Source organism: Mobula birostris, chromosome 12, assembly GCF_030028105.1.
Source record: "Mobula birostris isolate sMobBir1 chromosome 12, sMobBir1.hap1, whole genome shotgun sequence".
Taxonomy (NCBI): domain Eukaryota; kingdom Metazoa; phylum Chordata; class Chondrichthyes; order Myliobatiformes; family Myliobatidae; genus Mobula; species Mobula birostris.
In genome coordinates this window covers 13,154,312-13,178,000 of record NC_092381.1, presented here as the reverse complement: position 1 = coordinate 13,178,000, position 23,689 = coordinate 13,154,312, and the positions used below count along the sequence as shown (strand labels likewise).

The following is a 23,689-nucleotide window of genomic DNA, read 5'->3' as shown; positions in this document are numbered from 1 at the left end:
TTTTTGGATTTTCTCCCTATTTAGAAAATAGTCTGCACATTTATTTCTTCTGCCAAATTGTATGATCATGCATTTTTCAACATTACATTTTATTTGCCACTTTCTTGCCCATTCTCATAATCTGTCTAAGTCCTTCAGCAGCCTACCTGTTTCCTTAACACTATCTACCCCTCCACCAATCTTAGTATCATCTGAAAACTTGGCAACAAACCCATCTATTCCATCATCTAAATCATTGATATACTGCATAAAAGCGGTCCCAACGCCAGCCCCTGCAGAACACCACTAGTCACTGGCAGCCAACCCAAAAAGGATCCTTTTATTCCCATTCACAGCTCCCAATCAGCCAATTCTCTAACCATGCTAGTAACTTTCCTGTAATGCTATGGGTTCTTAACTTGGTAAGCAGCCTCATGTGTGGCACCTTGTCAAAGGCCTTCTGAAAGTCGAAATATACAACATCCACTGCATCCCCTTTATCTATCCTACTTGTAATCTCCTCAAAGATTTCCAACAGGTTCATCAGGAAAGATTTTCCCTTAGGGAAACCATGCTGACTTTGTACTATATTGTCATGTGTCACCAATTATTCCATAACCTCATCCTTAACCATTGACTTCAACATATTCCCAACCACTGAGGTCAGGCTAACTGGTCTATAATTTCCTTTCTGCTGCTCTCCTCCTTTCTGAAAGAGGAGGCTGAAGAGATTGTGGAGGCATTAGCAATGATCTTGCGAGAATCAGTGGATTCTGGCATGGTTCCAGAGGACTGTGTCTGCTTCTTTTTATGTTATATGTCAATGATTTAGATGACGGAATTGATGACTTTGTGGCCAAGTTTGCAGACAATACAAAGATAGGTGGAGGGGCAGGTTGTTGTGAGGAAGTAGAGAGGCTACAGAAGGACTTAGTGAGCTTAGGAAAATGAGCAAAGAAGTGGCAGATGGAGTATAGCATTGGGAAGTGTATGGTCTTGCACTTTGATAGAAGAAATAAAAGTGTTGACTATTTTCTATATGGAGAGAAAATTCAAAAATCTGAGGTGCAAAGGCACTTGGGAGTACTTGTGTAGGATTCCCTGGAGGCTAAGTTGCAGGTGAGTTGGTGATGAGGAAGGCAAATGCAATGTTAGCATTCATTTCGAGAGGACTAGAATATAAAAGTAAGGATGTAATGTTGAGGCTTTATAAAGCACTGGTGAGGCCTCGCTTGGAGTATTGTGAGCAGTTTTGGGCCCCTTATCTCAGAAAGGATGTGTTGATATTGGAGAAGGTTCAAAGTAGGCTTATGAAAATTATTCTGGGATTGAAAGGCTTGTCATATGAGGAGGGTTTGATGGCTTTGGGCCTCTACTCACTGGAATTCAGATGAATGAGGGGTGACCTCATTGAAACCTATTGAATGTTGAAAGGTCTTGACAGAGTTGATGTGGAGAAAATGCTTCCTATGGTGGGGTAGTCTAAGACTAGAGGATACAGCCTCAGAATAGAGGGACATCCATTTAGAATGGAGATGAGGAGGAATTTCTTTAGCCAGAGAGTGGTGAATCTGTGGAATTCTTTGCCATAGGTGGTTGTGGAGGCCAAGTCACTGGGTATATTTAAGGCAGAGGTTAATGGATTCTTGATTAGTTAGGGTGTGAAAGGTTATGGGGAGAAGGCAGTAGAGTGGGGCTGAGAGGGAAAATGGATCAGCCATAATGAAATGGCAGAGCAGACTTGATGGGCCAAACGGCCTAATTCTGTTCCTCTATCTTATGGATCTTACGTAAAGAGGCAGATGGAGTTCAATCCAGAAAAGTGTGAAGTGATTCACTTTAGAATACCACATGGAAACAAGTCCTTCACCCCAACTGGTCCATGTTCCCATCGAAGCTAATCACATTTCCTGCATTTGGCTTACATCCCTCTAAACTTTTCCTATCCATGTACCTGTCCAAGTATCTTTTAAATGTTGCTAATGTGCCCGCCTCAGTGACTTCCTTAAGCAGGTCATTCCATATAATGACCATCCTCTGGGTGAAAAAAATTGTCCCTCATGTTCCTATGACTTTAAATACAGTATTTCCTCTCTCACCCTGAACCTACGCCCCTTTAATTCTTGTTTCTGTGGCCCTGGGGTAAAGGCTGTCTTTGGGACTGTCTTCCCCAGAGTTCCAAAGACTCCTGGCCCTCTGACAGAAATAAAATATCACATTCTTGTCCATAAGAGGAAGCATCCACTTCACATTCACCCTGACAAGAACACACGGCATCTTAAACGTGATGTTGGAATAGTGGTAAATCATAAACACATGAGATTCTGCAGACGCTGGAAGTCTAGAGCAACACACAGAAAATACTGGAGGAACTCAGAAGGTCAGGCAGCACCTAAGGAGGGGAATAAAAAGTCATTTCTTTGGGCTGAGACCATTGAACAGCTCTTGAAAGGAAGGGGGAAGAAGCCAGAATAAGAAGGTGGGGCAGGGGAAGGAGTACAAGCTGGCAGGTGATGGATGAGACCAGGTGAGGAGGAAGCTGCGTGGGTGGGGAGGAGGAATAAAGTAAAAAGCTGCAAGGGGATAGGCGGAAGAGGAAAAGTGCTGAAAAAGAAGGAATCTGATAGGAAAGTGGACCATGGATGAAAGGGAAGGGAGATGATGGGCAAGTGAGAATGGGTAAGAAGGGAGTCTGTAAGAAGTAGGAGCAGAATTAGGCCATTCAGCCCATCGAGTCTGCTCTGCCATTCCATCATGGCTGATCCTGGATCCCACTCAACCCCATTCACCTGTCTTCTCACCATATTCTTTGATGCCCTGGCTGATCAGGAAACTATCAGCTTCCACCTTAAATATAACCATGGACTTGGCCTTCACCGTAGCCTGTGGCAGAGCATTCCATAGTTTCATTACTCTCTGTCTAAAAAATTTCTTCCTTATCATTTTTTTAAAAGGTCACTCCTCAGATTTGAGGCTGTGCCCTCTTGTTCTGGACACCTCCACCATAGGAAATATCCTCTCCACATCCAACACATCTAGTCATTTCAACATTTGGTATATTTCATTGAGATCCCCCTGCATTCTTATAAATTACAGTGAGTACAGGCCCAAAGCTGCTAAATGCTCCTCATATGTCAACCCCTTCATTCCCAGAATCATCCTCGTGAACCTCATCTGGGCTCTCTCCAATGACAACACATCCTTTCTGACTTATGGGGCTCAAAGCTGTTGACAATACTCCAAGTGTGGCCAGACTAGTGTCTTATAGAGCCTCAGCATGAGCTCCTTGGTTTTATATTCTATTGCTATTGAAATAAATGGCAACAGTGCATTTGCCTTCTTTAGCACAGACTCAGCTTGTAAATTAACCTTCTGGGAGTCTTGCACGACGACTCCTGAGTCCCTCTATTGCAAGGGTCCCCAACCTTTTTTGCGCTGTGGACCGGTTTAATATTGACAATATTCTTGCGGACCGGCCGACTGGGGGGGTGGGGTAGGGTTGCTAACGGACAAGAGTAGCAGTCAAATGCATTGTTTACCCAAAAGGCTACAATGACCATGAGCCTTGCGCGGGCACCAATGTGCATGCGCGTCATCACCTGCTGATCTCCACCCCACCCCCAAGCAAATCCCTTTTGGCGATTCTGTTCGTGGGAGTGGGTGTTAATCACTACCAGAATATAGGTGATAAGTGGGTAATACACTCAATTTTATTTCTAAGAGGGTTTATCTAATGAATTTAATATTAAACACAGAGCGCATATTTTCCTCGCATGAATATAATGATAAGTCAATTATCAGGAGAGCTTGAAGTAAGTGTTGAACGAACATCCAGTAGAAGTGGCAGAAGCAGGTTCGATATGATCATTTAAAGAAAAATTGGATAAGTATATGGACAGGAAAGGGATGGAAGGTTATGGGCTGGGTGAGAGTAACGTTCGGCACGGACTAGAAGGGCCAAGATGGCCTGTTTCGGTGCTGTAATTGTTATATGGTTATATAGGTCACTTAAGTCAATAGCATCATAATATTTTAAGTCACATTTGGATATTAAACGTGCAGCACATATTTTCCCCGTATGAATATATAAAATCATTGCAACACACCAATATCGCTGAATCAGTGGGAGCCCTGGGCTTGTTTCCCTGCAACAACACCGTCCTATCGAGGGGTGATGGGAGACAGCGATACTCGAAGGGGGTTCCTGATGTCCAGTCTATTCTGCAGTTTAGTTTTCGTTGCATTCATTGCAGAAAACTCCGCTTCGCAGAAAAATGTTGGAAATGAAAGCAACGTTTTCAGTGCTTTCGTGGCTGTCTCAGGATATTTAGCCTTGACTTTGATCCAAAATGCCGACAGAGATGTTATGTCAAACATACTTTTCAGCCCGTCGTCATTTGCAAGCTCGAGGAGTTGATCGCCTTCCCGCCCTGACACGGATGACGCACGGGTCATGACCTCGCATGTGTAATGGCTGATCAGTGGGCGTGACAGGGAATGAGGAAAGGTGCAGCTGACTCCTATCGCCAAATCATATCGCTTCCTCGCGGCCCGGTAGCGCATGCCCTGCGGCCCGGCACCGGTCCGCGGTCCGGTGGTTGGGGACCGCTGCTCTATTGTTCCTTTTACCAAAATGTATTATCATATTTCCCAGCACTGTATTCCACCTGTCACTTTTTTGTCCATACTTCCAATTTTACTACTACTACAATTGCATTGCTTCCTCAGCACTACCTATCCTTCTACCTATCTTCATATCATCCACAAACTTTGCCATAAAGCCATCAATTTCTTTTTTTTCTTTTTAAATCTTTTTATTAATTTTCAAAATTATAAACTCAATAACAAAGTTGGTACAAAGAGATTGGAATAATGTTAATCAGCATATACAAAACGAATTTTAAGTAACATGGATATAAAAGACTTCCAAATTCATAATGAAATTAGTCATTAAAAAAAAGGAAAAAAAGAAAAAAAAATGAACATAAAACAACCCCAAAAGAAAAAGAGAACCCCCCCCCCCAGAAAAAAAAGAAAACAGGGCTAGACCAATATCTTGTATCAGACACGTTCAGGAATGTCGTTAACTCCGCTCCTCTAATCATATAATTTAAGTTTAGAAAAAAGATTCGGAAAGGTCAGATTACATCATATGAAAATGTTGCATAAAAGGTTTCCAAGTTTGTTCAAATTTAACCGAAGGGTCAAAAATATCACTTCTAATTTTTTCTAAATTTAAACTTAATATAGTTTGAGAAAACTATTGGAATGTAGTTGGAGGATTATTTTCCTTCCAGTTCAACAAAATAGATCTTCTCACCATTAAAGTAACAAATGCTATCATCTGACAGGCTGAAGAAGACAAGGATCTATGTTCTAGCATTGGCAATCCAAAAATTGCCGTAATAGGATGGAGTTTTAAGTCAAAGCATAGAACTGTTGAAATAATATCAAAAATATCTTTCCAATATTTTTCCAAAAGAGGATAGGACCAAAACATATGAGTTAAAGAAGCCACTTCAGAGTGACATCTATCACAAATAGGATTTATATGGGAATAAAAACGAGCTAGTTTATCTTTGGACATGTGGGTTCTGTGTACTACTTTAAATTGTATTAATAGACAATAGGTGCAGAAGTAGACCATTCGGCCCTTCGAGCCTGCACCGCCATTCTGAGATCATGGCTGATCATCTACTATCAATACCCGGTTCCTGCCTTGTCCTCATAACCCTTGATTCACGTTCAACACCTCCACAACTCCACAACTCTCTGGGAGAAGAAGTTCCTCCACAACTCTGTCCTAAATGACCTGCCCCTTATTCTTAAATCATGCCCTCTGGTACTGGACTCTCCCAGCATCTGGAACATATTTCCTGCCTCTATCTTGTCCAATCCCTTAATAATCTTATATGTCTCAATCAGATCCCCCCTCAATCTTCTTTATTCCAGCGTGTACAAGCCCAGTCTCTCTAACCTCTCTGCGTAAGACAGTCCGGACATCCCAGGAATTAACCTAGTGAACCTACGCTGCACCTCCTCCACAGCCAGGATGTCCTTCCTTAACCCTGGAGACCAAAACTGCATACAGTACTCCAGGTGTGGTCTCACCAGGGCCCTGTACAAATGCAAAAGGATTTCCTTGCTTTTGTACTCAATTCCCTTTGTAATAAAGGCCAACATTCCATTAGCCTTCTTCACTGCCTGCTGCACTTGCTCATTCACCTTCAGAGACTGATGAACAAGTACTCCTAGATTTCTTTGTATTTCTCCCTTACCTAACTCCGCAATGTTCAGATAATAATCTGCCTTCCTGTTCTTGCTCCCGAAGTGAATAACCTCATACTTATTCACATTAAACGCCATCTGCCAAGTTTCTGCCCACTCACCCAGCCTATCCAAGTCACCTTGAATTCTCCAAACATCCTCATCACATGTCACACTGCCACCCAGCTTAGCATCATCAGCAAACTTGATGATGTTATTCACAATGCCTTCCTCTAAATCATTGACGTAAATTGTAAACAGCTGTGGTCCCAATACCGAGCCCTGTGGCACCCCACTAGTCACCACCTGCCATTCCGAGAAACACCCATTCACTGCTACCCTTTGCTTTCTATCTGCCAACTAGTTTTCTATCCATGTCAATATCCTCCCCCCAATGCCATGAGCTCTGATTTTACCCACCAATCTCCTATGTGGTACCTTATCAAATGCCTTCTGAAAGTCAAGGTACACCACATCCACTGGATCTCCCGCGTCTATCTTCCTGGTTACATCCTCAAAAAACTCCAATAGATTAGTCAAGCATGATTTGCCCTTGGTAAATCCATGCTGGCTCGGCCCAATTCTATCACTGCTGTCAAAATATGCTGCTATTTCATCTTTAATAATGGACTCTAGCATCTTCCCCACTACTGATGTTAGGCTAACAGGGTGATAGTTCTCTGATTTCTCCCTGCCTCCTTTCTTAAGAAGTGGGATAACATTAGCCATTCGCCAATCCTCAGGAACTGATCCTGAATCTAAGGAACATTGGAAAATGATCACCAATGCATCTGCTATTTCCAGAGCCATCTCCTTTAGTACCCTAGGATGCAGACCATCTGGACCTGGGGATTTGTTAGCCTTCAGTCCCATCAGTCTACTCATCACCGTTTCCTTCCTAATGTCAATCTGTTTCAGTTCCTCTGTTACCCTATGTCCTTGGCCCATCCATACATCTGGGAGGTTGCTTGTGTCTTCCCTAGTGATCCAAAGTACTTATTAAATTCGTCTGCCATTTCTCTGTTTCCCATAACAATTTCTCCCAATTCATTCTTCAAGGGCCCAACATTGTTCTTAACTATCTTCCTTCTCTTCACATACCTAAAAAAAACTTTTGCTATCCCCCTTTATATTCCTAGCTAGCTTGCGTTCATACCTCATTTTTTCTCCCCGTATAGCCTTTTTAGTTAAGTTCTGTTGCTCCTTAAAAATTTCCCATCATCCGTCTTCCCACTCACCTTAGCTCTGTTATACTTCTTTTTTAATGCTATGCTATCTCTGACTTCCTTTGTCAACCACTGTGGCCACTTTCCCCCCTTTGAATCCTTCCTTCTCCGGGGGATGAACTGATTTTGCACCTTGTGCATTATTCCTAAGAATACCTGCCATTGCTGTTCCACTGTCTTTTCTGCTAGGATATCCGACCAGTCAACTTTGGCCAGCTCCTCCCTCATGGTTCCATAGTCTCCTTTGTTCAACTGCAATACTGACACTTCTGATCTGCCCTTATCCCTCTCAACTTGCAGATAAAACTTATCATATTATGGTCACTACCTCCTAATGGCTCCTTTACTTCAAGATCACTTATCAAATCCTGTTCATTGCACAACACTAAATCCAGAATAGCCTTAACCCTGGTCGGCTCTCGTACAAGCTGCTCCAAAAATGCATCCCGTAGGCACTCTACAAACTCCCTATCCTGGGGTCCAGTACCAACCTGATTTTCCCAGTTCACCTGCATGTTGAAATCTCCCATAACTACTGCGACATTTCCTTTGCCACATGCCATTGTTAACTCCCTATTCAACTTGCACCCAATATCCATGCTACTGTTTGGGGGCCTGTAGATAACACTTATTAGGGTCTTTTTGCCCTTACTGTTCCTCCGTTCTATCCACACTGACTCTACTTCTTCTGATTCTATGTCCCCCCCCTTGCAAGGGACTGAATCTCATTCCTCACCAACAGGGCCACCCCACCCCATCTGCCCACCTTTCTGTCCCTTCGATAGCACGTATACCCTTGTACATTCAATTCCCAGGTCTGATCCCCCTGCAGCCATGTCTCCGTTATCCGAACAACATCATAGTTACCCATTCGCACCTGAGCTTCAAGCTCATCCGCCTTATTTCTGACTCTTCGCGCATTCAGATATAGAATTTTTAACCCATTTCTCCTCTCTCTGTTTAAATCGCTACCTATTGTGCATAACCCAGCTCCCCGAACTCTCACCGGGCTATACACCCCTTGAATTTTGTTGTCCTTCTTAAATTTACTTACTCTTTCTGCACATTTAACTCCATGCTCCGTCAGACCATCCCTCTGCACATGTATCCTCCTTATCACTCGTTCCGCCTCACCTTTCTCTACTTCATACTTAATATTCCGGAACCGTGTAGACCCCACCTGTCCTTCATACTTCATCTCATTATCCTCTCTCACATTCTGGATCCCTGCCCCCTGCAAATTTAGTTTAAACCCCGCAAGCAGCATTAGCAAACTTTCCTGCAAGAATGTTAGTACCCCTCCAGTTCAGGTGCCAACGGTCCCGTTGGAACAGATCCCACCTTCCCTGGAACAAAGCCCAATTATCTAAAAATCCAAGTATCTAATGTATGTTTAGCACATGTAGAAGAAGTACTAACTAATTGAAAAATTTTTCCCCATTTCTCTATAGGTAAACAAAGTTGAAGTTCCCTTTCCCATTCATTTTTAATTTTATCAGATATACCTGGCTGTAATTTCATATCATAAATAATTGCTATTAATCCCTTCTGCAAAGGATTTAAGCCTGGTGGCTGTCCTCATTCCCTTTCTCCCATAAATTATCCATTGTCTTCTCCTATCTGATTCCTTTTCCAGCCCTTTACCCTTTGCACCTGTCACTTGCCAGCTTCTTACTTCAATCCCCTTCCAAACCCCACATATCTTCCTCCTCACCTGATCTCACCTATCACCAAGCAGTTTGACACCTTCGTGCATTCGTTTAGAGTTTAATCCATGATGCTTCAATTAAACCGTGCCATTTATCAGAAAGAGGAGGAACAGAGGTGGAAACGAGCAGAAGGACTTTCTTGTATTTGGAGAAGAATGCTTACCTGGTGCTGCTTTTTACCTTGGAGGACTTTCTTTAGCTTGAGAAGGACTAACTTGCCCTCAGCTTGCATTTTTTCCGAGGAATCTGCATTAGTCCAGTTGCTTCTTATCAACAGGTGATTTACTCTTGTGAGGGACTCATCCATTTGTAGTTCGATCTGCACCTTTTTGATTGGAATGTCAGTAGGAACTAAAAGTAAGTCAAAAATAAATCACATTTCTTATTTTAAATGGTGCGACAATCAGATGATTAGAAGAATAAAATAGGGGCACAAACTTCTGGAATATTGTGCTCAGTTCTGGTCATTTCATTATAGGAAGGATGTGGAAGCTTTACAGAGGGTGCAGAGGAAATTTACCAGAATGCCTGGACTAGAGAGCATGTCCAGTCGTGAAGGTACCATGGTAGCGTAGCTGTTAGCAAAACACTATTGCAGCTCGGGGTGTTTGAGTTTGATGATCAATCTCAGCTCCTCTGTAAGGGGTCTCTGCACATGCTCCCTGTGGAATGCACGAGTTATCTGCTGTCCTCCCATGATCCAAAAATGTACTGGCTAGATTAATTGGTCATTGTAAATTGTCCCCGTGATTAGGTTACGGTTAAATCAGAATTGTCAGGGCGTTGCTGGGTGGTGTGGTTTGAAGGGCGGTGTGGTTTGAAGGGCCAGAAGGACCTATTCTGTGCTGTATCTCTAAATAAAATAAAATAATTGTCTTACAAGGCAATTGAGTGAGCTAGGGTTTTCCTCTTTGGAGCGAAGGAGGATGAGAGATGGCTTGATATAGGTGTACAAGATCATAAGAGGTATTAATTAAGTAGTCAGCCAGAGACTTTTTACCAGGGTAGAAATAGCTAATGTGAGAGGGCATCATTTTAAAGTGATTGGAGGAAATTATAGGGGGCGACCATCTGCTCCAGACTATGTGGATCATGGATCAGCTTCCACAAACACTTGAGGACCCACCAATGGACAAGCCCTTAGAGGATAATCGACTCTAGTGATCACACTATGGGATGGTGGTTTCAGACGTAAGTTCTTTACACAGAAAGAGGTGGGTGCATTGAACACACTGCTTATGTGGTGGTAGAGGTAGATACATTAGAGGCATTTAAGACACTCTTAGATAGGCAAATGGATGATAGAAAGATCAAGGGTTATGTTGGAGGGAAGTGCTGGATTGATCTTAGAGTAAGTTAAGAGGTTGGTACAACATTAAGGGCTGAAGGGCCTGTACTAATCTATCTTCTATGTACTATGTTCTAGGTTTTATTCAGCATAGTGATGGAACAGGGTGGAACTGTTGACTCCTGTGATCTGGGCTCAAACCCAACCTTGGCTGCTGTCTGCATGTTCTCCTTGTGACTGTGTGGGTTCCCCGGGTGTTCCGGTTTCCTTCCACCTTGCAGTGGTGTGCAGGTTGGAAGAAGTCGTAGAGTCATAGAGCTTTCCAGACCTTTTGGCCTACCTAAACCGTGCTGAACTATTATTCTGCCTAATCCCATCAACTTGCTCCTGGACCATAGCTCTTCATACTCCTCCCATCCATGTCCTTATCCAAACTTCTCTTCAATGTTGAAATCGAGTCCAAATCCACCATTTTCACTGGCAGCTCATTCTACACCCTCACCACACTCTGACTGAAGAAATCTCCCCTCATGTTCCCCTTAAACAGTTCACCTTTCACCCTTAATCCATGACCTCTAGTTCTAGTCTCATCCAATCTCAGTGAAGAAAGCCTGCTTGCACTTACCCTGTCTATATCCCTCATAATTTTGCATACCTCTATTAAATCTCCTCTAATTGTCCTACACTGCAAGGAATAAAGTCCTAACCTATTCAATCTTTCCCTATAACTCAGGTCCTCACATCTTCATAAAACCCTTGTCAATTTTTTTCTGTACCCTTTCAATCTCATCGATATCTTAGGCAGGTTTATTGGCCACTGTGAATAGACCCCAGTGGTAGAACCTGAGGGGAGATGAAGATGAATGCATGGGTAAGAATTAAAATGGATGGGTGTAGGATTGGTATACTTGGATGTTTGATCATTGGTGCAGACTCATTGGGCTGAAAGGAGTCTGTGTTTTCTGACTCTGACTCCGTCTAGATGCTCTGGAGGTCTTCACAATGACTAAATTTTGTCTCCAAATCTAAGGAGGGGAATGCTTGCCCTGCTTGCTGCAACTTCAGGGTCCTGCATATTTTAGTGAAGCCACCCTCAGGAAAGTGAGAGGTGACTTCATGAAAGCGTGCAGATTCCGAGGTCTAATTCTTGAAGTCTCATTTGGCTGGGCAGCTGAGCAGAAAACAGACTGTATCAGGAATGGAAACAGGCCATTATGGACCATGGAATCTTGCTCAAAGTGTGACGAATCTTTGGAATTTTCCACTGTGGATACTTAGTCCTGGAGCATATTCAAAGATGATATTGACAAAGTTCAAGAGAAATGGGGGGCAGACCAGAAAGATCAAAAGATAAAGGATAAACCATGATCTCCTTGAGAAGTGAAGCTGTCCTGGTATCACTGCCAAAGGTTTTCTTCTTCTGATATGGTACAGTTGGGGCGCCATTTGGTGCACTGAGAGGAAAGGGCCATTGGTATATGTGGGTACAATCAGATCATGGCTAGTCCTCACTTTCATTCCATTTTCTTGGAGGTGTCATCACTTTGGACATTGCTCTTCATTTGCTTTGATGTAGACATAATAAATAAATTTGAATATGAATCTAAGTGCATTAATGATGCAGCAAACCCATGAAACCAGGAATTTCCCTTAGTCAGACAACACTTTCTGCTCTTTATTCCATGACATCTTTTGTTGTGAGGTATGCAGGTGCTCCAATTTTATTTATTTATTGAGGTACAGTGAGAAATAGGCCCTTCCGTGCCACCCAGAAACCCCCAATTTAACCTAACCTAATCACAGGACAATTTACAATGACCAACTACCGAAACAACTGGTATGGCCTTGGACTGTGGGAGGAAACTGGAGCACCCGGTGGAAACCCACATGGTCACGGGGAGAACGTACAAACTCCTTAGAGACAGCAGTGGGAGTTGAACCCGGGATGCTGGTACTGTAAAGAGTTGTGCTAACCACTACGCTACCATACTGCTACCATGCCACTACCATTCCGTGAAGAGTCTGGAGGAACCAAGATTAAGTATGTATTTTCAGAAGTTATTTATTACAGCATGGACCATTCAGTCCTTTTGGACTATACCTGCTTCCTGTGGTGTATTCCCATCAGCCCTACTCACCATGTCACTGCGCTACAGTATTCCTTCACGTACCTATCAGCTCTTCTGATTCTGTAAAGGGAATTCAGGGAGTTAGCTGCTAAGATAAAGGACAGGAACTCCAGGGTTGTGATCTCCTGATTGCTACCTGTGCCATGTGCTAGTGAGGCCAGAAATAGGAAGATTATACAGTTTTACACGTGGCAAAGGAGTTGGTGTAGGAGGGAGGGCATAAGATATTTGGATCTTCCCTGGCTTTCTCCCAGGAATGTTGGGACCTGTCCAGAAGAGATAGCTTGCACCTGAACTAGAAGGGGACCAATATCCTAGCAGGAAGGTTTGCTAATACTGCACAGTGGGGTTTAAACCAGAGTTGAAGAGGGATGGGAACCGATAGTGGAGAGGTTGTAGGGGCAGATATTGACAAGACCCTCAGACGAAGTCAGGAATCTAAAGGTTGAGCGTGGTGCAATAAGTGTCCTGAGCTATGTATATTTCAATGCAAGAAGTATCATAGGAAAAGCGGATGAGCTCAGGGCATGGACTAACACCTGGAATTATGACGCTGTAGCCATTAATGAGACTTGGTTGCAGGAGGGGCAGGACTGGCAGCTCAATACGTGAACGGGACACCCGAATAGTCTGTTGCCTCCCATGTACCAGAGTCAGGGATGTTTTGGATCACGTCCACAGCATTTTGGAGGGGGAGGGGGAGGGGGAGCAGCCAGTTGTCTTGGTGCATATTGGTTCCAATGACATCGGAAGGAAAAGCAAAAAAGCCCAGAAAAGAGAACTTAGAGAACTAGGCAGGGTAGTAATTTCTGGATTGCTGCCTGTGCCACACATCAGTGAGGGTAGAAACAGGATGGTTTGGTAGATAAATGCGTGGCTGAGAAGCTGGTTAGGAGGGAAAAGATGAAATATGAAAACAAGCTAGCAAACAACATCGAAGTGCAGAGTAAAAGCTTTTTCAAGTATATAAAAATAAAAGAGAGATGAGAGTGGATATAGGTCCACTACAAAATGAAGCTAGAGAAATAATAATGGGGGACAAGGAGATGACAGATGAACTAAATGAGTATTTTGCATCAGTCTTCAGCTTTGGAAGAGACTAGCAGTGTGCCAGATGTTGAAGGGTGTGAGGGAAGAGAAGTGAATGCAGTACTGTTACAAGGGAGAAGGTGTTTAAAAAGCTGAAAGACCTAAGGGTACATAAGTCAGTTGGGCCAGATGAACTGCACCCTAGGGTTCTGGAAGAGAGAGCGGTAGAGACTGAGGAAGCATTTGTAATGATCTATCAAAAATCATTGGACTCTGGCATGGTGCCAGAGGACTGGAAAATTGCAAATGTCACTCCACTCTTTAAGAAAGAAGGAAGGCAACAGAAAGGAAATTGTAGACCAGTTAGCCTGACCTCAGCTGGTTGGGAAGACGTTAGAGTCAATTGTTAAGGATGAGGTTATGGAGTACGTGGTGACACAGGACAATAGAGGACAAAGTCAGCATGGTTTCCTTTAGGGAAATTTTTGCCTGACGAACCTGTTGAAATTCTTTAAGGAGATTACAAGTAGGATAGATAAGGGGAATGTAGTGGATGTTGTATATTTGGACTTTCAGAAGGCCTTTGACAAGGTGCCTCACATGAGGCTGCTTACCAAGTTAAGAGCCCATGGTAATGCAGGAAAGTTACCGGCATGGTTAGATCATTGGCTGACTGGTAGGAGGCAGCAATTGGGAATAAAAGGATCCTTTTCTGGTTGGCCTGCCAGCGACTAGTGGTGTTCTGCAGAAGTCGGTGTTGGGACCGCTTCTTTTTATGCTGTATATAAATGACTTAGATGATGGAATAGTTGGCTTTGTTGCCAAGTTTGCAGATACGATGATTGGTGGAGGGGCAGGTAGTGTTGAGGAAACAGGCAGGTGTAAAGCACTCATTCCCTCCACTAGCCTGCAGCTCACCCATTGGCAAGGTGTAGCCCCTGCTTAGATCCCTGATCAGGGCCACGTGAAGCCATGTGAAAAGGTGGTGGATGGTTGTATGAGCAGCTGGTGCACATCACAAGTCTTGGTTATGCCACCACTGACACCAGGTAGACGATCTCTGAAGAGTACTGATAATGGCAGGGGTCACCTGTCTTGTAAAAACACTGCCCAGAAGAAGGTAACGGCAAACCGCTTCAGTAGAAAAATTTCCAAGAACAATCTTGGTTATGGATAGACCATGACTGCCCACATCATACGATATGGCACATAATGATGATAATGACAGAACAGGCCCTTCAGCCCTTTGAGCTGTACTGACCAGCAAGCTACCGATAACCAATGAACTTTACTAACCAGTATGTCTTTGGAATGTGGGAGGAAATTGGAGCACCCAGAGGAAACCCACAAGTTCCGTGGAGGAACTTCTTACAGACAGCGTCAGAATTGAACTCCGAACTCTGGTGACCTGAGCTGTAATAGTCATAGTCATACTTTATTGATCCCAGGGGAAATTGGTTTTTGTTACAGTTGCACTATAAATAATAAATAGTAATAGAACCATAAATAGTTAAATAGTAATATGTAAATTATGCCAGGAAATAAGTCCAGGACCAGCCTATTGGCTCAGGGTGTCTGACTCTCCAAGGGAGGGGTTGTAAAGTTTGATGGCCACAGGCAGGAATGACTTCCTATGACACTCAGTGCTGCATCTCATAATAGTGTTGTGCTAAACCGCAATAGATAAACACAATAGATTCTGCAGATGCTGGAAATTTAGAGCAACACATACAACCTTCTGGAGAAACCCTGCAGGTCTATGGAAGGGAATAAATAGTTGATGCTTTGGGCCAACACTTCATCAGGACTGGAAAGGAAGGGGGCAGAAGCCAGAATAAGAAGGTGGGAGGAGGGGGAGGACTATGGGATTGGTGAAGGGCCTTTTATTCCAACATTGTGTTTACCTGGTTTGATTGTGATATCCAATGCCTTCTTGCCGACCATTTCGTACAAGGGAGAGTTGGTGGGGAAGTCAGATTTTTCCATGCTGGTGTCATAACAAACTTCAAATCCAAAAGTTTTGACTGTCATGCAGATGTGATAGACACTCTGGCTTGGGGTGTCGGGAAGCTCTTCAGCAGAGCACACAGACCCTGGGACAATGGCAAGAGGCAGCACTTTGTCCTGTAACACAAGCACAATTGAGACCATTCGAAGAACCCTCTGAACACAGGCCAGAGACAAAATGACAAAAACCATTATTTACCATCACTTTGTGATTCACGGTTGAATTCTTTGTCAATCGGAGAGCTTTGATCCTCAGCACAGACTCCTCACTCGGAAGCAATGGGATCCTGTTCTCTGCAGCGGGCTCTTCGGCATTTCTTGAGAATGCGAATGCTTGGGTGCTGCATACATTTTGGAATTGAAATTGATACAGTATCGATACATGTACTGAGATACAGTCATAGAGCAGCGGTCCCCAACCACCGGGCCGCAAAGCATGGGCTACCAGGCCGTGAGGAAACGATATGAGTCAGCTGCACCTTTTCCTCATTCCCTGTCACACACTGTTGAACTTGAACATAGAGTTGCCAACTGTCCCGTATTTGCTGGGACATCCCGTATATTGGGCTAAATTGGTTTGTCCCATACGGGACCGCCCTTGTCCCCTATTTCCCCCGCTAAGGTAGAGCGTTCCTATGAAACCTTTCGTGCTGAATTACATGCGCACGATACGCATGCGCACACAGGTGCCCACGCAAGGCTTCATGGTCATGGTAGTCTTCTCTGGGGTAAAGTGTCCCGGAATTTGACAGCTACTGTTGTCCCTTATTTGGGAATGAGAAAGTTGGCAGCCCTAACTGTAAAAGACATGTTGAGGTGAGTTTAACCTACTTGAACACCCCCCCCCACCCCCCACCCCGGTCAGCCAGTCCGTAAGAATATTGTCAATATTAAACCGGTCCGCGGTGCAAAGAAAGGTTGGGGACCCCTGCCGTAGAGAGCATTCTGACTGGTTACATCACCATCTGGTATGGCGGGGCCACTGCACAGGATCAGAAAAAGCTGCAGAGAGTTGTAAACTCAGTCAGCTACATCATGGGCACTAGCCTCCCCAGTACCGATAATATTACAGCACAGGAGTAGGCCATTCGGCTCACAGTGTTGTGCTGAACCAGCTAAAAAGCAAATCAAAAACACCCAGACACTAATTCCTCCTATCTACACCATGACCACATCCCTCCATCTTCCTCACATCCATGTGCCTATCCAAACATCTCTTAAAAGCCTCAAATGTATTTGCCTCTACCACCATACCAGGCAGCATATTCCAGGTATCCACCACTCTGTGAGTAAAAAAAACTTACCCTCACCTTCAGCACGTCCTCTGGTGTTAGGCATTTCAACCCTGGGAAACAAATACTCTTTGTCCACTCTATCTATACCTCTCATAATCTTATAAACCTCTGTCAGATCTCCCCTCAGCTTTCCATGCTTCGGAGAAAACGAAACGGATTTATCCAGCCTCTTGTGATCGCACATGCCCTCTAAGCCAGGCAGCATCCTGGTAAATCTCTTCTGCAGTTGAGGACATCTTCAAGGAATGATCTTTCAAAAATGTAGTATCCATTATGAAGGACCCCACCACCCAGGACATGCCTTCTTCTTGTTACTACTATCAGCGGGGAGGTATAGGAGCCTATTTAACCCTAGTCTAATCACAGGATAACCTACAATGGCCAATTAAACTACCAACCAGTATGTCTTTGGATTGTGGGAGGAAAGTGGAGCACCCGGAGGAAACCCATGCACTCACACAAAGGGCACACGGACTTCTTACAGACGGCATCGGAACTGAACTCTGAATACAGATGTCCTGAGCTGTAAAAGTGTTGTGTCTACTGCTATGCTACCATGTTTTAGGAACAGCTTCGTCTCTTCATTATCAGGTGGCTGAATGGACAACGAACCCATGAACCTCGATATTTTTGCACTACTTATTTAATATTTTATATATTTTTTTTCTTGTAATAATTTATAGTATAATTTAATATTTGCAACGTACTGCTGCTGCAAAACAACACATTTCATGACACATGCTGGTGATATTCTGAAATTCTGCCTTCAGCAGGTCATGCAGTATCTGTGGAAAGAGATGCAGAAGTTCATGTTCAAGGCTCCGTGAGGGCTTTTGATCTGAAATGTTGACCCTGTGTTCCTTTCCACAGATATTGCCTGACTTGCTGAGTATTTCCACTACTTCTGACCTTTAGGACTGAGATTAGGAAAAACTTCTTCACACAGAGAGTGGTGAATCTGTGGAATTCTCTGCCACAGGAAACAGTTGAGGCCAGTTCATTGGCTATATCTAAGAGGGAGTTCGATACGGCCCTTGTGGCTAAAGGGATCAAGGGGTATGGAGAGAAGGCAGGTATAGGGTTCTGAGTTGGATGATCAGCCATGATCATACTGAATTGGCAGTGCAGGCTCGAAGGGCCGAATGGCCTACTCCAGCACCTATTTTCTATGTTTCTATGTTACTAAAGAAACAAAAGTTGATCTTCACTACGAGCAGCTATGTTGGTGTTACCTGACAGAAAACAGCTGATTTTCCTGTTGCAGAGGGGGTGACTCAATTTTAATGTTCCTCTTTTTGTAGCTTATTCTTGCAGTGAAGTTCAGTGGGATGACAGTGCTGGTCTTCAGCTGAACTTCCACTCCAGTCTGGATCATAGGGCTGTTTATTCCCATGATTCCTTTGACATCTTTCACGGAACTGGGAAGATGGAAAACAGCAGTCATGTCACAAAGTTCCTTGATGTGCACATAAGAATCTGTCCTGAGCCCACAGCACCTCCTCATTAGACAAAAGTGCACAGTAGTGTCGATACTTCGAGGCGATTGAGGTGTGCAAGGTTCCCGCCCCCCATTCTAACAACTTTCTACAGGAGCACCATTGAGAGCGTCCTGTCTGTATCATTGTGTGGTACGGAAGCTGCCAGGCATCGGACTGCAAGACCCTGCAGAGGACAGTAAAAACTACTGAGAGGATCATGGGGGCCTTCCTCCCCCCCCTCACCCATTTGTGACGCTTTCTGGGAGTTTTGTATAAAAGGGCTTGGAGCATTGTTGAGGATCCCTACCACCTATCTCACAATCTCTTTGACCCACTACCGTCAGGAAGGAGATACAGGAGCATTGTTTGTCGTGAGCCCTGCTGGTCTTGTTAATTGCTGTCTTATCTAGAGTCATTAAGTCCTTGTGCTTTCTGTTTAATCTTGACAAACTTATTTTGACTGGCACGGGATTTCAGCATACTGCGCTCATTTAAAGCGGACTCCCAGTTAGTGCAGATTGCGTGTGCTTCGATAGTGATTCACCTCACGGTCTCACTTGGTCAAGCCACTGCTGCTCAGCTGGAAATCCTATGAATAAACTTGTCTATTGTTCCTCTGCACCTGGGTTTGGGTTATCTGTCAGACCACACTGTGACATCAGGACTACGACTGCCAGACAGGGTAACAGACTGTGAGACTAATACATACCTGGCCACCACAGAGGTCTTATCACTAGGACAATGAACTGCTTACTGTTTACCTGTGCTGTGCATTATGTGCATTTTGTATTCTATTTTATTAACTGCCTTATAGTAATATTTTGTCTTATGTGCTGTAGGTGATATACGTTGGTGCACCATGGTCTGGAGGGATGTTATTTTGTTTGGTTGTATACATGTAGAGTCAAAGGACATTGAACTTGAGCTTGACTTGTCTAAGCAGCAATGACAGTAGCTTGTGGGCACGTTCTGTTGGTGCCGGAATCTCAGCGACACCTGTGGGATGATCCCAGCACAATCCTTGCTGGTTTGATTTGATTTCATGCAATTAACATACAATCAGTGGCTACAGTAGCTGATTGGTAGGAGGCAGCGAGTGGGAATAAAAGGATCCTTTTCCGGTTGGCTGCCAGTGACTACTGGTGTTCCGCAGGGGTTGGTGTTGGGACCACTTCTTTTTATGTTGAATATAATGATTTAGATGATGGAATAGATGGCTTTGTTGTTAAGTTTGCGATGATACCAAGATTGGTGGAGGGGCAGGTAGTGTTGAGGAAGCAGGTAAGATGAAGAAGGACTAGACAGACTGGGAGAATGGGCAAGAAAGTGGTAAATGAAATATAATGTTGGAAAATGCATGGTCATGCACTTTGGTAGAAGAAACTTTGGTCCAACCAAGCAGAGTTCGCTGCCAAGAAGGCCCATCAGTGCCTTTACTTCCTGATAAAGCTAAAGAAATTTGGCCTGACCCCTAAGACCTCACTAATTTTTATAGATGCACCGTAGAAAGCATTCTTCTAGGGTGCATCACAACCTGGTGTGGAAGTTGTCCTGTCCAAGGACGAAAGAAGCTGCAGAAGATCGTGAACACGGCGCAGCACATCACACAAACCAATCTTTCATCCTTGGACTCACTTTACACCGCACGCTGTCGGAGCAGTGCTGCCAGGATAATCAAGGACACGACCCACCCAGCCAACACACTTTTCGATCCTCTTCCCTCCGGGAGAAGTCTCAGGAGCTTGAAGACTCGTATGGCCAGATTTGGGAACAGGTTCTTTCCAACTGTGATAAGACTGCTGAACGGATCCTAACCCGGATCTGGGCCGTACCCTCCAAATATCCGGAACTGCTTCTCGTTTTTTTTGCACTACCTTACTTTCCATTTTTCTATTTTCTATTTGTGATTTATAATTTAAAATTTTAACATTTACTACTTTTTACTATTTTTAATATTTTTAATATTTAATATTTGTAATCCAGGGAGTGGGAAGCGCAGAATCAAATATTCCTATGATTGTACATTCTAGTATCAATTGTTTGGCGACAATAAAGTATAAAATGTAAAGTATAAAGAAATAAATGTGCGGAGTATTTTTTAAATGGAGAACATCCGGAAATCTGTGATGCAAAGGGACTTGAGAGTCCTTGTGCAGAACACCCTGAAGGTTAACTTGCAGAATGAGTCAGTGTTGAGGAAGGCAAATGCCATGTTAGCATTCATTGTCTAGAATACAAGAGCAAGGATGTGATGCTGAGGCTTTATAAGGACTGGTGAGGCCTCACCTTAAGTATTGTGAACAGTTTTGGGCCCCTCATCTTAGAAAAGATGTTCTGGCATTGGAGAGGGTCCAGAGGAGGTTCACAAGGATGATTCCAGGAATGAAAGGGAACGTTTGATGGCTCTGGGCCTGTACTCACTGGAATTCAGAAGGATGAGGGGGGAATCTCATTGAAACCTTTTGAATGTTGAAAGGCCTAGACAGGGTAGATGTGGAAGGGATGTTTCCCATGGTGGGAGAGTCTAGGACAAGAGGGCACAGCCTCAGGATAGAGGGGCACTCTTTCAAAACAGAGATGCAGGGAAATTTCTTTAGCCAAAAGGAGGTGAATTTGTGGAACTTGTTGCCACATGCAGCTGTGGAGGCCAGTTTATTGGGTGTATTTAAGGGAGAGATTGATAGGTTCTTGATTGGACATGGCATCAAGGGTTAGTGGGAGAAGGCCGGGAACTGGGTTCGGGAAGGAGATAGAAAAAAGGATCAGCCATGATTGAATGGCGGAGCAGACTCGATGAGCCAGATGGCCTGATTCTGCTCCTGTGTCTTATGGTCTTTATGAGGCACACCTGTACACACAAGACCATAAGACAGAGGAACAGAATAAGGCCATTCAGCCCATTGAGTCTGCTCTGCCATTTCATCATGGCTGATCCTGGATTCCACTTAACCTCATACACCTGCTTTTTTGCCATAACATTTGATGCCCTAACCAATCAGGAAACTGAATTTTCGCTTTAAATATACCCATAGACTTGGCCTCCACAGCTGTCCGTGGCAGGGCATTCCACAGATTCACTACTCTCTGGCTAAAAAAAAATTCCTCCTTACCCTATTCTAAATGGTTGACCCTCAATTTTGAGTCCGTGCCCTCTAGTTCTGTACAGTCCTACCATAGGAAACATCCTCTCCACATCCACCCTATCCAGTCCTTTCAACGTACATTAAGTCAAGAAGTTCAGTTGTTGTTCAGACCAAATATCAGAATGATGAAGAAATGCGATCGAAGTGACTTTGACTGTGGAATGATTGTTGGTGCCAGACGGGTGATTTGTGCAATGCCTCGGTTCATATTTTTTTGTGCTGTTCTGTGTGAGCCGCTTGGTTTCTGCCTGTGTTGAGTTACTGTTGAAGATAAGAGATAGGAAAATTGTGTGACATCCAATTGGGGTGGTTGGATTAAGGGACAGTTTCTCTGCTGAGGGACACTAAGGTTGGGCTTGGGGCTTTTGAAGAAAGAAGAGGTCGTAGGATTCGACCCGGAGCGAAAATGTGAATTGATGAAGCCCAGGGTGAGATCGATGGAGGATTGGTGACGGGGAACCGCGAGCTCCAACTTGTGCCCTTTCCTCTTTTTTGTTCTTCCTTTACTAATGCTCAAGTCAAATTAAGAATTATAAAACTAAATCTTTTGATTGTATTTGGTATACTGTCTGTTATCTCATGGCACTCATTTGTAACAGGGTAACGAATTACACAGTACCCACACAAGCCGGGGGTTTTGGGGTGCACTTGCACCTCAATCTCACGTGTTTGGCGGGGCCGGAGATTGTCTCCCCTAGACTTATGCAGCTGAGAAAACAAGAATGTTTCATTTGTGTAACTCGGAAACTGCTGATCTCCTGGGATTTTCACACATAACAAGTTTATGGAAAGTGGTGTGTAAAACAGAAAAAAATCCAGTCAATGGCATTTGGCGAAAATGCTTTGTTAATGAGAGTGGTCAGAGGAGAATGGCTAGACTAGTTCAAGCCGACAGGAAGGCAACATCAAAAAACCACATGTTACAACATTGATGTGCAGAAAAGCACAACACGGTGAACCTTGAAGTGGTTGGGCTACAGCAGCAAAAGACCATGAACGTACACTCAGTGGCCTCTTAATTTGATACAGGAAGTACCTCACAAAGTGTAGATATCATTAGGTTAATTAGTTTGGCACAACATTGTGGGCCGAAGGGCCTGTTTCTGTACTGTATTCTACCACGTTCTTTGGAGTTACACCGCAACCACAGCGGGCAGCTGGGAGTTACAAGTTGGCCAGACTGGCTAAAAAATAATGCAGATTTTTTTCCCATAAGGACACCAATAAACCGGGCACGAGGAAATCTGCAGATGCTGGAATTTCAAGCAACACACGTAAAAGTTACTGGTGAACGCAGCAGGCCAGGCAGCATCTCTAGGAAGAGGTACAGTCGACGTTTTGGGCCGAGACTCTTCGCCAGGACTGCCTGACGAAGGGTCTCAGCCCGAAACATCAACTGTACCTCTTCCTAGAGATGCTGCCTAGCCTGCTGCGTTCACCAGCAACTTTTATGTGTGTTTCAATAAACCAGCTGAGTTTTTAATGATGAACTTGGATGGCCATTTATTTATTTATTGAGATACAATGTGGAGTAGGCCCTTCCGGCCCTTTGAGCCACGCCAACTAGCAATCCCCAATTTAAGCCTAGCCTAATCACAGGAGAATTTACAATGACCAATTAACCTACCAACTGGTATGTCTTTGGACTATGGGAGGAAACTGGAGCACCTGGATGGAGAACATACAAATTTCTTACAGGCAGCTGTGGGAATTGAACCCTGGCTCGCCTGTACTGTAAAGCATTGTGCTAACCACTACGCTACCATGCTGGCCCACGTATTAGCAATACAGAATTTTTATTCCATATAAAATGGGCACTGGGTGCATTCCACTCTATTTTTCGATGTACACGTGGCAATTAAAGTTAATCTTATATCTTAGCTTCTCATCACCCAGATCCTTTAAATGTATTTGCCCATCTGTTCTGTGAAAGAATTACCTGGCAGTGAGCTGAGATTCGAGATGAATGGTGCTGTTGAGGACGCGAGACAATGTTGTGTTGGAAAGGGATGGAATGAACTTTGCCTTGGCTGTGGGAAGAGCAAGACAATGGTTATTTAGTTCATAAGCCCTTCTTCTCCCCTTCTGATCAAATAAATGTTGCTTTTTGGAACTCTGGAATAAATGATGGGAGTGTTA

The 23,689-nt window shown here is 43.9% G+C and overlaps 1 protein-coding gene across 1 annotated transcript in view; it reads right to left on the bottom strand.

Annotated features, from left to right (window-relative positions):
- The window catches only part of LOC140206432 (vitellogenin-like), a 175,324-nt gene that overhangs the window by 83,700 nt on the left and 67,935 nt on the right, over positions 1–23,689 (bottom strand). The window contains exons 17-21 of the mRNA XM_072274801.1: positions 23,490–23,580; positions 18,162–18,347; positions 15,834–15,975; positions 15,532–15,751; positions 9,345–9,532 (exon numbers count right to left, since the gene is read on the bottom strand). Of these exons, the coding sequence (XP_072130902.1) occupies positions 9,345–9,532; positions 15,532–15,751; positions 15,834–15,975; positions 18,162–18,347; positions 23,490–23,580 (827 nt within the window). The remainder of the gene's footprint in view (positions 1–9,344; positions 9,533–15,531; positions 15,752–15,833; positions 15,976–18,161; positions 18,348–23,489; positions 23,581–23,689) is intronic.